Source organism: Papaver somniferum, unplaced genomic scaffold, assembly GCF_003573695.1.
Source record: "Papaver somniferum cultivar HN1 unplaced genomic scaffold, ASM357369v1 unplaced-scaffold_154, whole genome shotgun sequence".
NCBI classification, from domain to species: Eukaryota; Viridiplantae; Streptophyta; class Magnoliopsida; order Ranunculales; family Papaveraceae; genus Papaver; species Papaver somniferum.
The window spans coordinates 4564620-4582227 of NW_020624820.1; the positions used below are offsets into that span (position 1 = coordinate 4564620).

Consider the following 17608-nt stretch of genomic DNA (forward strand, 5'->3'; position numbering starts at 1 on the left):
CGAAGAAGAAAGAGAAAGAAAGAAAAAAATGTGGCTGAGAAAACTCCAAGGATGGAATAATAAGGCGGATAAGGCTGAAGGGTGGAAAAAAAAGGAAGAGTACTCGACCAAACTTTGACTTGGGTGTAAAAACAAGTCAAAGTGTTCCCGACCACACGCGCGCTTCGCACGCATGAACAACTAGCGGTTGCTATTCGCAACAGAAATCCGCCGTTGCGAAAGCTTAGCAACAGAAATTTCGCAAAGGCACTAGTTCTGTTGCTACTTTGGGTTGCTAAAACCTTAAAATGGTGTAGTGTATCCTTTAACCTTAGGTTTTCATAAACTTTGTAGATTAACGACTTGAAAGACTTCACTGGGATTGTGAAGCCAGACACAACTATTTCTCTTGTAGTTGCGTGTTCTGATCTTGCCCAATTCTATCGTTTGAGTACTATCTTCTCTAAGATTTGCTCGAGATTAATTTTTCCGATAGGCAAGATAAAACGTGATCGCAAACATCTTCGTCTCATCGTTTGTGATTCCACAATATCTAGTTTCGCCATCATACGATTTAGATTATTCTGAGGTGATTGATAGTACTGAGTTGTTCTTCGGGAATATAAGTCTGGTTTATCAATTGGTTCATGTTCACCTTGATTTATCAAAAGACAGAGCAAAAACTCTTGGGTATTTTTGTGGGAGACATATTTATTCAATCCTATTTACTTTTCTGTGTGAGACAGATTTGTTTATCAAGTCTTCCACTTTGGGTCGTAGCAACTCTTAGTTATGGGTGAGATCAGCTAAGGGAATCAAGTGCGTAGTATCCTGCTGGGATCATAGGTGTAAGGAGCGCAACTGTACCTTGAATCAATGTGAGATTGATTAGGGTTCAAGTACATTCCAGTCCGAAGTTCATTGGTAGTAGGTTAGTGTCTGTAGCGGCTTAATAGAGTGTGGTGTTCAAACTGGACTAGGTCCCGGAGTTTTTCTGCATCTGCGGTTTCCTCGTTAACAAAATTCTGGTGTCTGTGTTATTTCTTTTCCGTATTATATTTCTTTATATAATTGAAATATCACAGGTTGTGCGTTGAATTGATCAATTGGGAAATCCAACCTTTGGTTGTTGATTGATGTTGATTGATCCTTGAACATTGGTACTTGGTACCGTTCAAGTTTACTCCTCTTATATCCAATCAGGCTCGCGGGTTTCTATTTGATGATTGCGGATTGAATTAAGAGTCAGAGATATAAAACTCTTTTATATACTTTTCTCTAGATTAAGTATGAATGTCTAGTTGATTCTCTATAAAGTATATTGGAGTAAGTTCTCTCAGATTGCCAAACGAATTGTTGGGTGTGGTTGTGAGACCCCCGCATTTTCAATTTTGTTACCTTGGCGTTTACTACTTAAGGTGAACTTGGTATTGAAACCACAAAGTTTTTATTAAGATTGAAAAATTACATAGCTAGGCATGATGCTAATATTAAAGTTCACAATTTTCTTTTCATTAGACTAGGTTTAGCTATCCAAAAAGGGGTTGGAGCGAGGTTACCAACTAGTTTCTTGTAATTTTTCTTTTTCTTTCTTAATTTATTATTATAATAATAATAATAAAAGCCTTGACTGACACCTTTTCATAATAATATAATGAAATCAATTCTATCTTGCTTTTATGGCAGTCCTTATGCTCCACTAAAAGTGGAATCATGGGAAATAGTGAACTTATGTCTCGTAAAGTAGATAAATCTTGGGTTATAATAGGAGATTATAATGTTGTGTTTCATGAACAGGAAAAAGAACAACATTCATCCTGTTAACCATAGTGAAGCTGCAAAATTCAAAGACATAGTTAATGATTGCGGTCTTTTTGACTTGGGATTTACAAGGTATATTTATACATGGAATAACCATAGAACTGGTAGAATTTTACAAAACAAACATTGGATATTAGTAAATAATGACTGAAATATTAATTTCCCAAATTCTAATATTACCCATATCCTTTATGTTCTGATCATGTCCCCATCTATCTCAACACTCACAACTTATGGATTTATGGACCAACTCCTTTCAAATACTTTGGAGATTGGATAAAACATGTTGAATGTAAACCTCTTATTATATAATTCTAGAGCAGTCTGGTCCAAGGTTCACATGCTTATACTCTGATTGAAAAGCTAAAAAATGTCAAACATACCCTTAAAACATGGAATAAAAATATATTTGGTAATATCAGATCTAACATATAAGATAAGAATAAACTTGATAAAGTCAATAAAAGTTCTAACTACATTGAAAAGTATGCTTATTTCGCTAGGTTAACCTTGGAACTTAAAAAGGTACACAGTCTGGGAGAAAATTTGGAAAGACAAAAGTAGAGATCAAAATTTAGCTGTAAGAGATAAAAATACTGCGCATTTTCACAATAGAGATCAAGAAAGATTCAGAAGAAGGACAATGGGGTGTGGATAAACAACAGAGTTGAAAGTGCAAATTGTATTACTAATCACTTTAATAATATTGCTACAACAGTCAACCCTAGTATTGATACAAATATGATAGCTTTTGAAAAAGCGGGGGTATAACAACCACACCCAATAATTCGTTCGGAAAACTGTATGGACTAAACTCCAATATAATTCCTAGAGCACCATCTTAAAAGTGAGACTCAATCAAGAAATATATCAAAGAGCTTTATCTCTTTCTCAATACAATCAGCAAATCGAACAGATCGAAATCCGTGAGCCTGATTGATATGAGAAATAACTTGGACGGTACCAAAGACCAATGTCAAGTGTCAATCAAGTTATATCCAACAAACAAGGTCGGATTTATCAACTGTGATTGAATTACGCACAACCTGTGATATTTCAATTGTACAAACAAATATAATACAGAAAACAAATAACACAGACACTAGAAATTTTGTTAACGAGGAAACCGCAAATGCAGGAAAACCACGGGACCTGGTCCAGATTTGAACACCACACCGTATTAATCCACTACATACTCTAGCCTACTACAAGTTAACTTTAGACTGGAATGTAGTTGATCCCTAACCAAGTCTCACACCGATTAAGATACAATCACGTTCCTTACGCCTCTAGAACCACGATGGATTCTGCACACTTGATTTCCTTAGATGATCTCACTCACAACTAAGAGTTGCTACGACCCAAAGTCGAAGACTTATAAAAAAATATGTCTCCCACATATATGTCCATCCTTTATTCTGTTTATTATGTCTTTTGATACGAAGATCAGGGTGAACATGAATCAACTAATAATATGGTCTTATACTCCCGAAAAGCAGTCTGGAAATATTAGTCACCTAACAATAATCTAACTGATTAATAGAAAAAGTTATCGCGGAATCACAAGAATCGGAGACGAAGAACTATTGTAATTCGATGTTTTGGCCACATCTTTTTACTGTGAATTTTGGATATGTTGTATAGGACATCCATACGAATAGAATGACGTGTGAATCAACCTTAGATTCCTTACCAATTGCTCTCATATTGTTGCTTTATATAGGGCAGTGTAAAATCACCTCAGACGAGCTTGCTGTAAAACGTCTTTTTGTGATTTTTCACTATTTGCTTGTGTCTTGAATGTGTATGGAAGAATTTTGATAATGTTAAATCACTTATATTATGAAATTTGTGTTTGACACTTGAATTCCACGCTTGAAGCATTCTAACTCACATAATTGCTATATTAGGTGCAAGACAAAAGAGTTGATGGTACCAGAGCTAATAATGATGACATGAGCAATATTGTGAACCAAAATGGTGAAACAACCATCCTTGCACTTCAGGGTCATGATGAGGTAGATACTGAAGCTATTGAAATTACCGAGGCTCAAGTTGATGTTGTCCCAGAGATGGAGGAAACTGATCCGATGATTGAGACTCTGATGGTGGTGCACGAATACCCTAATGCAAGGGTTGCTTTTGATCCTACATCTAGTGAGCCACTCCAATATCATGAACTAGTTGGTGGATTCAGCGTTCCTACCGATATGCTAATATGTATGATAAAATATGGGAAAGCTACGGTCACATCATTGTAACTAAAGACCCTGAACGTGCTTATTTCTTGATAATACAAGTAAGACTTATCTTGCGTGTTATAGATGATATCTGAACCAGGGGTAGGAGCAATGTTACTAAAGATGTACTCTTTGATAGGGAGTAAAACCTGGACAATTATGAAAGACTTGGTTTCGACTTGAAATGGCTGCATCAGAGAATTAACATCATCATGGATACACGTAAGAAGAATGTACCTTTTCTCAGTGATGTTGTGATGGAGAAAGAAGCCAAAATTGCTAAGTTGACCGAAGAGATGGAACTGGAGAAAGCATCTTTGAGAGACTGGAAAGTTGCAGAGGAGAAAAAATCTTATTTTGTCGGTTTCCTTCAATTTTTCTTCCATAATCTCTTGACTTTGAACTCCTGAGAGATGTGAGGTTTTATTTGGTTTTGGATAAGTGGATGATTGAGGACTTTCTTTTGGACTTGATAAAGATTTTCTTTAAGTAAAATGAACTTCGATTAATTGCTGAATTCAAATACTGAATGCAAGTACTGCACACATTTTGGAGGAATTTGAAAATACAGGTGAAAGAAAATCCTAAAATGCAAATTTTAGATGATTTGGATGTTCGTTCCTTGGACATCTAGCACCTCAAACGCTGAAAGTTTCATAGGCCAAATGCTTTGAGTCAATTTTCCTGTATCACTGGCACACTCGTCTTGCCATCCATGTCAGCTAACTTGTAGTTTTACCAATAATAGATTTTGCAATCATGAAATTCCCTTCCCAATTGGATTTTTTTGCGGAATGGAAATTGCGCTTAGTTGCCTTGAGAACCAAATCTCCTTCATGAAATTTGTTAGGCTTGATTGTTCTTTCTCTGAATATCTTCTGATGGTTCGGAATTCCTCTTATAATAGGATTCCATGCTCGTGCAATCATCAAAGTTTTCTGATTTTGTGGTACATATGGACACTCATGCAAGGGAGAATACCCAAGATATTCTTTGTCGTGTTTGTACATCATTTCAGCAATGAATGTCCCAGTGAGATGCTTGATTCGGAGAGGTTCCATATTCAACCGCTTGGTAAAATATTTTTGTTGGTGAAGTTACCCATTCATAGGGTCTTCCAAAAGCTAATTTTTTAACAGAATTGAGTCCCCGGACCAGGAGAGCATATTTAAAAGTAGATGACATAGATATATAAGGAGGAACGATACTTGCCTGAGTGCAGAATATTTTGACGAACGCCAATGCACTTCTCCAGGTTCTTGTTTCAACCCTATCAGAGTTTTAAATTCTTCCAAGTGTTTGGAGATGGAGTGTTTATCATATCTCCTGAATCAGAACTTTCCACATCAGAAAAATATGCAACCGAATGCGTTTCATCAGTAGTCGTCTTTTCAGCATGGATCCACGTCCATCCAAGGATCATGTCATATCCTGGATACTCTATGATAACGTGAAACTTGGTTTCTTTCCATGTCGAACCAACTTTCATTTTGATAATGATGTAGTCGTACACATATATGGGTATTCCTTCGTGATCCCTGACTGAGTAGGAGCATGGGTAGCTTCTTGTCGAGTGATGCTTGCATCTCTGAGATTCTTCAAAGGGATAATATTGACAACAGTTCCAACATCAACCAACGCTCTCTTGAATTTATTTCCCTTGAGATTGACCGTGGTAAGAAGTTCCTAATCGTACATCTCTTTGTCCATGACTGGAGGTTCATGGCATTTCTGGAATGGACATGCGCTTTCCTGACACTATATGATTCATAGTCGTGAATATATCTTTCCTTTGATCATTTGAGAGATAAAGCAATTCACATATATGCTCGATCAATGACTGTACTACTTCTTTAACAGGTTGTTCAGAGAGGGTGAAAGTCCTGATTGGAAGAGGATTCCTGTGTACTCCTTCAGTCTCCAGTTCTCCTGATCAACCTTTTCCTTGAAGAATGTTAGAGCACTGCTCAATCGAACTCGAAAGCACTGTTATCTCAAGCTTGTTTGTCAAGTTTAGTTGATCAAAACTCTATACATGATTTCTAGTCTTCTTATAGCTATGTCTCGGATTAGGATATAAGTGTGTAGTTGAGCGTTAGACTTCACGGCGTTCACCAATTGAAGAACAAGATCTACTAAAGAGCTTGGAGGAACTTCATCAACAAAAGGTATGTGGATACTAAAACTTATCTATCACTCAAAAGTCTAATCTATTTAATATTCTAATGAGACTAAGTTGTATAGCTATATATACTTTTACATTATACACATTTGAAATTTCGAGCCGAGTTTATCTCGTTTATATATTTCTCGAAATACGTGTTGGAAGCTTTTTAGATTTACCTAAATTTCATCATCTACTTGACGAGTTTAGTTGTAGACAATTTATTTGTTGGAAACTAAAGTCAAGATGATCATGTGAAAATTACCTTGAACATCTTACACGATTTTTGTGAGACAATAATTTGATGTTAACTTGGGAAATTTCGTATTTATCGATTAATCAATTAAGAATTACTTGAAGCTAGTGGTACCATTGTTGTCTTCTAAGGATGTTTCAATGATTAAATGAGATTTTTATAACTACTACCAATGTCTGGATATAGCACAGTTCATACCTTGTATGCGAACTGTGAATACTAGTTCAGGTTTGCGAACGGGTTTAACTGTCAAATGTCCGGAACTGTGGTTTGCGAAAAGTGTTTGCAAACGACTAAGACTAGGTAAGTCAAGAACTGTGGTTCGTGTACTCTGTTTGCAAACACAATGGTTAGGTTCTAAAATCGATAAGTATGACACTTCATACTCATGAACTCAGGTTCGTTTGAGAACTAAAGTCCCTGGAACTTTGATGAAATAAGGTATGCGAAATTGTTCTGCAAACCGTAGCGTTAAGTTCATGAATTGGTTCATGTATAAGTACTTTGTACAATTACAAACCAAACCGAATATGTTTCAAATTGTTCATGGATATTTTTATGAGATATAGTGAACATTTGAACAACTCTCGTGAAACACATTTAGATTCATTTGATCATCTATCATGATTGATTGATCATCATATTTGATTTAGAAGTGTTAGATGAATATGGCTAAACTATAAGCGTTCACGTGGCTAACTTCGGTTAACTATTATTGATCCAACGGTTATACACGTTTAGATACGGTTCATCCATATGTAAATATAAGTATATTTCATTTGTGTGTATCAAGCTAATACCATCTAACGGTGGAGATTGATTGCTTATTTTCTAAGCATACTTAACTTGAATCTTAAATCAGGTTTTCATCTAACGGTGAATATCAATTGCTTTGTTACTAAGATATCCTAGCTTTGATTGTAAGCAACCCTGATTTGAAAGACTATATAAGGGAGAACTCTAGCATCTGGAAAACCTAATCCCGACACTCTCGTGTGTCCTAGTTTCAAACTAGAGTTGATTCTCCATTAACCTAGGTTTTCCAAAACCATTATTAGGTTAACGACTTGAGGCCTTCATCTGGGATTCGTGAAGCCGGATCCAACTATTTTCTCTGTAGTTGCGTAGTCTGATCTTACTTTTTCTATCGTGTTGAGTTTAATCTTCTCTAAGATTTTCTCGAAATTTATCTAGATAGGTAAGATATAAAAAGTAATCACAACAGTTCTTCATCTCAGACTCTTATGATTCCGCAATAACTTTTTCTGTTAATCAGTTAGGTTATTGTGAGGTGACTAATATTTCTAGGATGCTCTTCGGGAGTATAAGACCGGATTATTAGTTGAGTTTCTTGTACACCTTGATCTTTATCTTAACACAGAAACAACAACCATAATAAACTTATTTGTGGGAGACAGATTTGTGTATAAGTCTTCGACTTTGGGTCGTAACAACTCTTAGTTGTGGGTGAGATCATCTAAGGGAATCAAATGCGCAGAGTCCTGCTGGGATTCAAGAGGCGTAAGGAACGCGAATGTACCTTAATCGGTGTGAGACTTGGTTAGGGCTCTACTACATTCCAGTCTGAAGTTAACATGTAGTAGGATTGAGTCTGTAGCGGCTTAATACCGCGTGGTGTTCAAATTTGGACTAGGTACCGATGTTTTTATGCATTTGCGGTTTCCTCGTTAACAAAATTTCTGGTGTCTGTGTTATTTATTTTTCGCATTATATTTGTTTATATAATTTAAATATCACAGGTTGTGTGCAGTTCAGTCATAGTTGATAAATCCTACCTTGTTTGTTGGATATGACTTGATTGACACTCCGAAATTGGTCTTTGGTACCACCCAAGTTATTCTCATAACAATCAGTCTCACGGATTTTTATCTAGTTGATTTACTGATTGTATTGAAAAAAAGATAAAGCTCTTTGACATCTTTCTTGATTGAGTCTCATTTTTAAGTTTGTGCTCTCAGAATTATATTGGAGTTTAGTCGATACAGATTGTCGAACAAATATTGGGTGTGGTTGTTATACCCCCGCGTTTTTAATTAAGCTCTGAAAAAGTCTGGAATAGGATATTTTCCAGTAAATCTCTATAGACCAGGATCATTCTGTTAATGCACAAGTCTACAAGTTGTTGTTCAGTGACGTTTGGTTCATGGCAATCCAACGCTTGGACTCTGAATTTTTTCACATAGTTGTTCAGATGCTCATTATTCTTCTGAAACATTCTTCCCAGATCATAGAGAGCAATTTGTTCCGAGACAAAGAAGTATTTCCGGTTAAAAATATTAATTATTTCTCCCCAACTGGCGATGCTTCCTAGTGCGATGTTATTGTACCAGTTGTACGCTCTGCCTGCCAGAGGCTTTGAAAATTCCTTAAGGAGGACAACATGGTTATGCTCATGCTCTCCCTACGATTCCAAGAATCGAAAAACATGTTCTCGAGCATTGCCCATTCCATCATAGAGTGTGAACGTTGGAGAATTATAACCCTTCGGAAGAGGAATTCTCTGTTTAGCAGCAGGGCATGGAGGTTGGTGGAGATGGACAGAGGATGTCTTATCTTTTCCACTGTTCTCTAAGAAGCGCTCCAAATCTTCAGAGTGATGAAACTACACGGCTCTTTCACTGGAGGGTTGTCTGCAGCGACTTCATCATCTTCCGGAACCTGGATCGGGGAGATTTTAAGATCAACAGCTGAGGGTACTTCCTTGGATTTTCCTTTTTCTGCCTAGGTTTGCGCTTGTTCATGCGATAACTTATCTATGAGCGTCTTGAGATAACTGCATAATTCTTTATATGTTGTAGCCATGTATATTTGATTCTTGGCGAGAATTTCCCGAACCTTCATGAGAACAACTATGTTAGGTGTATTTTCACTGATTTATTGGGAGATCGGCCGAAAAGAGGGTTGTTTCCGATGTTGGTTTGAGGAGGGGTGGTATCAGTAGTGCCATTGTTGGAAACGAGAGTAGTGACTAGAGTACCACCATTATTGTTGCTAGTGCTAGCACCATTTGGGTTAGGATTTGTAATTGAACCTGACCTAACATCAACCATTTTGATGAATTGGGATTGCAACCGAGAGATTAATCTCCCTCTGTGGTCGCCAATTTGTTGATGAGTGAAAACAAATAACTGTTTTTTTAGGAAAGTGCAGACTCGGGCGTGCGGGGGGAGACTCCTTGAACGAGAAAATTGCCTAAACCTTTTTCAAACAGATGCACTGCACGTGATTGCTTTGAGTTCGAGAGATCAATCTGTATGACTCCATCCTAAACCAAGAAAATAGCAGTTCCACAGTCAAATCGGTCACAAAGAGGGATAACGGTCGATCTGTAGGAGGGAAGCTGAGAAGTGTGTGTGAGATCAATGATGATCAAGTTTTGTGAATGTGTTGATGGTTTTTGCAAGTTTTGTGAACTGTTGAGTTCTGAGATAAGTTTTGATCGATTGAGTGATAATTTCTTGTGTATAGAAATTACTGTTGTTCAATCATGGTTTCAGAAACTTATTTATATTTCAAGAATAGTAGACACATTGATCCACAGTAAGTGTGACGGTTGCTGGAGTGAGAGAGTGGGAAAGTGTGAAATCGTGGTTAAATCAGTTGCACGTGCGTGGGAGAATTGGTTGATTGTCCATCCACTACTTTGCTAACTCCTTCAACTGCTTGCACGACTTACTCACATTTCTCATCGTGGGTGTACACATATGTCGTAGGCTACCATACCAAAACCCTAGTGAATTCCCCCATGTGACATGATTGATATCTCATGAATGTGGAGTCTGCAAGGCAGAAGTGTATTTAATTACTCAGTTGTTGACTTAATTAGACGATTAGTCTTAGCATTTATGAGTCTATCATAATGAACGAATGTGGTATGCTCTGAGACTCATCGATTGATTATAAGGTGTCTGTTGAGACGAAACAATGGAAAGACGTTGAGTCTTGATGAATTGTGATATATCATTACCAGTCGAGGTAATAATGATATTTCCATAATTCGGGTCGAGCGCCCTATGATATTGCTCGATCAAGGACTTGTTTTAATATGTCGAGTATTCAACAGGAAATCGAAGATATTGTTGAATTATATAGAATGATCATTTCTGATTTAATATATCATGAATGATCGAATGACAAAGTAGGAATCATAAATATTAGATGGTCGTCTGTTCGAACCATGTTGCTCAGTCGAGAAAAAATGTTGGTAGCAGGACCAAACATTAAATATAGATTAGAATATTGATTGCTGGATCAATAGAATTCTCGAATGTTGATAGTTGAATCAACATGAGGAGTATTGCTACTTGAATATTATAGCTGGATCAGTATGAGAAATATTGCTCGGTCGAGCAATTAAATATTGATAGTTGAATCAATATTGCTGGAACCCAGTTGATCATGTATTTTGCTAACTTAAGCAATTTAGTGTTGCTAGAGGAGCTAAATAAATATTGCTCGTTTCATGAATTATTAGTATCAGGACCGAATAAAATATTAATTAAAAATACTGGTAGCTGGACCGAATATTGTGTAATTAATTAGGATGTTGATTGCTGGATCAACATAAACTTATTAGTGTCTGAACTTGCTCAGAATTATGCTTTGCAGAGTATTTGGTTTGAAACCCTAATTTTGATCGATTGTCGATGAATTGATGATTTACTGAAAATCAACCGTGAGTGAGATAGGGACCGGATATATGAGATGACGGGACGATCACGTAGTACATAGGTGCTCGAATGAGCATGCACCAAAGTCCTTTGTGGACCAGTTGGTGAAAGGATGATTAAATGCTTGTTTAATCATTATAAAAATAGTGCTCGCCTGAGCATTAGGTGGTAAGACCTAATTATGAAGAGAGAGGAACCGACCAAGGGGTATGAGATCGGCCCTTGGTGGTCATTGGACCAATTGATGGTCGATTGATCAAATTCCAAGTTCTTTGGAAAGAGTGGACCCAATATGAATTATGGAAGATTAATTAGGTCAAAATCATAATAGGGTGTGAGACCGGATTATGCAAACCAAAGGGCGAACCTTGGTCTGTCAAGGTAGCATGGCCATGTCACCATATTATCCGTAACTCAATTATGATAATTTTGATATTTTATATATGGTGCGCGTTCAAGCAATATTTTGGATTTTCAGAAGAGTTTAGTCTTGACTGAAACTCTCGATTTTGCTTAAATGAGCAAGTAAAACTTTGCTCGTGCAACCAATATTTTGAGATTACTAAAGTAATGATATTTTAATATTTGTCGTGAGAAGCCCTGATGGTCGTGTGACCATTTGACTTTTTGGCTTTTTGGTAGTTTGAGCAATATTTGAGAAATATGGAAACATTATGTTTTTTGCTCAAATGAGAGAATTTCATGAGATGAGAGAAGAAATAATAATAATAAAATAATAAATTAGGGAGGTGTGGGACCGGCCACGACCAAGGCATGGCCGGCCGGCCCGTGTGTCCAGTCTCGTGCTCTTCCCTATTTATATTATTATTTTTCATCATGTGAGGAAATATGGAGAAACAAAGAGTTTTGCTCAAGCGAAGAAGTTTGCTCAAACAATAAGTTTTCATGAGACTAGGGAAAATAATAAAATAGGCCAAATAAAATAAAGGGAGAGGCGGGACCGGCCACGGTGGCATGACCGGCAGACCGGTGGTCCCGATCCCGTGCGCCTCTTGTTTATTTTATTTTATATTACTTTCTTTCCCTATTTTGCATAGGTTTCCTCGTTCTTCCATATTTTTGAATGCTCGTTTATGCATTTGGGTGCTCACTTATGCATATTTTTAGGTGCTCGTTCGTGCATTATTGTTAAGTACACTCGCACCATTTTCTCGGGGCTTACTCGGTGCTGGCCTAAATGCCCGGAAAGTGAATATATATTACTAATCCATGAAATTCAGCTAAGAATAAGTCATGAAGCGGAGTAATGAGATAGATTGAATATTTATTACTAATCCATGGAATTCAGCTAAGAATAAGCCATGAAACGGAGTAATGAGATAAAATAGATTATTTTCTAGGAATTAAATTGATGAATGTTACATTACAATTAATCTAAGAATGGCTATACTAGCATGAAATATGTCTAGGAGCGTTTATTCGATAATCGAGGTATGAGATGGTAGAGACATCATACTCGTTCTGAATATTAATTCTGTATAGTCAGGAAACATTGAGACATCCTGAAGACGTTAACGCTCTATACTAGCATGCAATATGTCTATGAGCCGTCCAATCATTATTGATTCTTATACAGAAGTATTTATGAAATATGTGAAGTGTCGAAAGCTCAGTTGAGAGGCTTTACGAATCACATATTCATGCATGCTCTGAGAAGGTGTACACTTAGTCAGATATTGTGAAATGAGTTTTCACGAATTCTAAAATATGAGTTACACGTACGCGTCTGAAGCCGTATCAGAAATATGCAAGATCATAATTTTACGATTTTAGCCTTTGTCGAAAATCCACCATCAACGTAGGGGTCATGTATCCGTGAAGGGTACATTTATGTTAATTGAGTAGGTAACTGTAGTGATGCATAACATAATGTAATCTACAAATATGGTTGGAAATCCCATTTTTGTAAATGTTGTTTTGATAAAGCCCCAGTCTAAGCTATCATAAGCTTTCTTAATATCCAGTTTCAGAGATATTTTTGGATCTTTGATGAAAGCTGAGGTTTTAATATGATGGAATAGTTCTCCAGCGATTGCTATGTTATCATGTATTGATTTTTGTGGGAAGAAAGTGCTCTGATATGAACTTATTATAAATGGTAGGAGAGGGCGTATGCGATTTACTAGAATTTCTGATATCACTTTGTACACTACGTTGCAAAGGCTGGTTGGTCTGAATTGGGATAGTTTTGATGGATGATCGATTTTTGGGATTAGGGTAATATTGGTGTGATTCATGAGTGGGTGAATGTTTAGGGTGCTAAAAAAGCTGCGGACCATGGCTATCAATTGATGGTGTGTGGTTTCCGAAGATACCTTAAAAAACTTACTATATAACCATCAGGTCTAGGAGCGCTTTCAGAGTTGATGGAGTACAAAGCATGTTTGATTTCCGTTGTAGTCACCTTTTCTATGAGCTTTGTACATTGTCTTGATGATAATCTAGATGTCATTTGTGCAAAGAGCTCCTCTTCTATTATTGTACTTTGGGCTGTGTATTGATCAATAAAATGATCAAGGATGATTCAGATTACCTGATCTTTATCTCTTACCCGGTTATTTTGTTGATCTTACAATTACTATATGTTGTTACAACTACAGTGAATGAAGACTATTGTGTGGAAGAAAGTTGTATTATTGTCATCAAAACCTTAACGGATGATTCCACAGGACAAGATTTATATACTTTCTTAATACCCCAATAGAAAAACATGGTTCGAAACTGATAAAACTTTCCTTACCTAACATCCACCACCACCGATATAAATCCCAAAGGGTACAACAAAAAGTCTTACTTACTAAAGTTAAGCGGGACAGCAGATGGCCGAGATAAAATAAATGATGCCAAAAAGGGTTGAAAATGGTGGTACTCTTGCTACGTACATACAACAACTAACGCGTAAAAATAGTGTTACACTTGATTCAAGCAATCAAGTTCTGTGCATTACGAATTAATCTAACATCTCTATATTCATCCAATCACTAGCAAAATTAACATCTGTTTTGTGTGTGCATTTGGTAAGAGCCAGGAGAAAGGCAACGTCTAAATTATCATGTAAGCCTTAAACCATGTTATTGTGAAGCCATTATTAGTTGGTGCCTCTTGATTTGTCAAAATATATATATATATATATATATATATTTATAGTCATAACTCATACATTTACATCAACCGACCACCACCCATATGCTCAGTGATCAATTATTTTCTTCAACTAGATAAGAAAAACGTTGGCTTCGTCAGTCTATATAATTTAAGGCTCAAAAAAGATATCCGTATCAACTATAGCTAGCATGAATGTTACTTGCACGTTGTTTTTATTATATATATATATATATACACACATATATATCCAGATAATCATCTGTTTAAATAAATATTCAAGCTACTCTTCAACTCTATTCTTTGATAATCATCTTCATATATTCATAATATTCGTGTATTAAGAATATCCTTTTCACCTAATAATGTCTATCTATCTCAATATGATTAATCAAGTTAAATTTCTCTGCAGTTGCTGACTTGAATATAATCAAATTATTAATTTGTTCACATTATCCATGTTACCACTACTTTCATATGATTAATCAAGTTATATAATGCATACACCTCAAAAACTCATAGACATAGTTGATCAGTATTGAAAAATGGGTAACCTTCCATCCGCCGGAGCAACTAAGGTTTTGCCTGTTGACAGTTTATTCAATCTACCCGCTCCTTTACCTTCTTGGCCGCCATTACCCGGTAGGGAATAATTTTCATCGTCTCGCCGCACCAAAACTTAGTTTCTGTATATATATATTGTTAGTTTCATTTAGTTTGTGAATTTTCTCTTATGGAGTTTATTATATTTTGATGATCAACAGGTGATAATAATGGTGGAGGATTTGGAAGTGGGAGTATAAACCTAGGAGGACTAGAAGTGCAACAAATCTCAACGTTCACAAAAGTCTGGAGAATCCTCGACGGAGGTCCGGGAAATCAAGGGGTCACTTTTTTTGAACCGTCGCCAATTCCATATGGATATTTCATGCTTGGCAGCTACGTCCAACAGAACAACAAACCTCTTTCTGGTTGGATTCTTGTTGGAAAAGACATTGGCAACAGTGGAACGCTGAAGATGCCGGTTGATTATACACTTGTTTGGAGTAGTGAAAAGTCTACGATAAAAAAAGATGGCAATGGTTATATTTGGTTGCCTGTTGCTCCTGAAGGTTACAGATCTGTAGGTCACGTCGTCACCAAATCATCTGCAAAGCCATCTCTTGACAAAATCCGGTGCGTCCGGTCGGACCTCACTGAGTCGTGCGAGCGTTCTGATTTGTTGTTTGGAGCAGGTAATCAATGAACTTCGACCATTGCTCAATCTTTTTGTGTTTAAATTGGAGTTATTTTGCTGACAGCGAATTTCGAACTCAGATCACTGATATCATTATCGAATGAATTGAAGTCTTTAACTTGCACATTGGATTTAAATGAGTGCCAAATTACTAATCATTTTAAGGGTGAACTATCTGAATATATATAGGCGGGATCAATGCATATGGTTTGAGACCAACCAACAGAGCAACTCAGTCCCTAAGTGTTTCCGTCGGTACGTTCGTGGCGGAAATTGACGGCGGACAAAGTTCAACGGCTGCCATGTCTTGTTTGAAGAACAAAGATTCTAATCTATCGTGTATGCCGAACTTGAGCCAAATTCAAGCACTAGTACAAACTTATTCACCATGGATTTACTTTCATCCAAAAGAACAATATCTCCCCTCTTCCGTGAGTTGGTACTTCAACAACGGCGCTCTTTTATACAAGAAAGGCGACGAGTCTAATCCCGCCCCAATCGATCCGACGGGTTCGAATCTTCCGCAAGGCGGTTGGAATGATGACACATACTGGTTGGACTTGCCAATTGATAAGGATGCCAAGGAGAGAGTTAAGAAAGGTGATTTAGGAAGCTCGGAATCTTATATACATGTTAAGCCAATGCTAGGTGGAACCTTCACGGATCTTGTTTTCTGGTTCTTCTACCCGTTTAATGGTCCGGGGACGGCGAAGGTGGAACTCATCAACATACCGTTAGGAAAGATTGGTGAACATATTGGCGACTGGGAGCATTTGACCTTAAGAATAAGTAATTTCAACGGGAAACTATGGGATGCTTATTTCTCACAGCACAGTAAAGGAAGTTGGGTGAATGCATCAGACCTGGAGTTCCAAGGTGGAAACAAGTTTGTAACGTATTCCGCGCTGCATGGCCATCCATTTTACGCGAAACCAGGATTGGTTCTCCAGGGGAATGCTAGTCTTGGCATTGGCATACGGAACGATACCGCTAAGAGTGACTTTGTGATGAATACAGGAGAGAGATATGTTGTAGTGTCAGCGGAGTACTTGGGTACGGTAATCGTTGAGCCTCCTTGGTTGAACTATTTGAAGAAATGGGGTCCGAAAATCGACTACAATACTAAGGAGGAATTTGATAAGATTGAGAAATTACTTCCTGGAAAGCTTAAGGATGTATTCAAGCGCGTCATAAATGGTCTGCCGAGAGAAGTTTATGGAGAAGACGGACCTACTGGCCCCAAGATGAAGGATTATTGGACAGGAGATGAGCGAGTTTAAGTCTGATAAATTATTGCCTTGTAAATTCCATTGTTGTTTTGCTTGGTCTTGTGATGTGCATTGTTTGACATTGCATTCTTATTTTTAAGGTTCTACTGGTAACATCTTTGTTGGTTCTTGTTGCATAACTGCCATGGGTAAAAACCCGGAACCGGACTAGCACCATGACAACTTCTCTTACAAGACACTTCAAGAAACCAGTGTCAGCATACATGGTATGCTCGAATCGGGTGGCATAGTTGGTTCATGTAACGGACTGATTTGTCTCCTCAGATATCACCATGGAACTGATCCTATCCACATATTCAATCTTCCTGAATACACCTTACGCGAAAAAGATTACTTAGCTACCTTTGGGTTTTGATACGTCAATTGAATGACTAATAATCAATACAAAGTTGTTAGGATCTGCTACCCAGGTTCGGATGGTTACGAAAAAGGAGAGGTCCAGGTATACACAATCGGCGACGGCAGTGGGCGGAGAACCATAGGTACAACTTCTTACCGTTTGTTTAAGGACCCTTCTCGGGATATCCGTGTAAAATCTCGGGGAATCAGTATAAAAGCATCTCTTCAGTGGATTAATCCCAGGGAGGGTACCTACGAATCGTATATGCAGCCTCCTCGGGGGAACCTTTGTAAACGGATCTCTACTGGCAGCGTCTTTGGTGCTCCTAAAGTTGTAAGCCTTCATTCTTAAACTCCATTTAGTGAGTCTTAATACGTTTAAATGTAATGGAAGTAATATGAAGCATAAGAAAGAATAACCTGGCTGATTATATCTTCTATCTGGAGGGTTGAATAGGAATTTTCTCCA

The 17608-nt window shown here is 37.3% G+C and overlaps 1 protein-coding gene across 1 annotated transcript; it reads left to right on the plus strand.

The window, feature by feature from the left end:
• The first annotated feature begins 14564 nt into the window (after positions 1-14564).
• Positions 14565-16893, plus strand: LOC113336738. Its single transcript, XM_026582406.1, has 3 exons — positions 14565-14916; positions 15039-15509; positions 15701-16893. The coding sequence occupies exons 1-3, from the start codon at positions 14820-14822 to the stop codon at positions 16789-16791; spliced, it is 1659 nt and encodes a 552-aa protein (XP_026438191.1). The 5' UTR covers positions 14565-14819; the 3' UTR covers positions 16792-16893.
• The last annotated feature ends 715 nt before the right edge of the window (positions 16894-17608 follow it).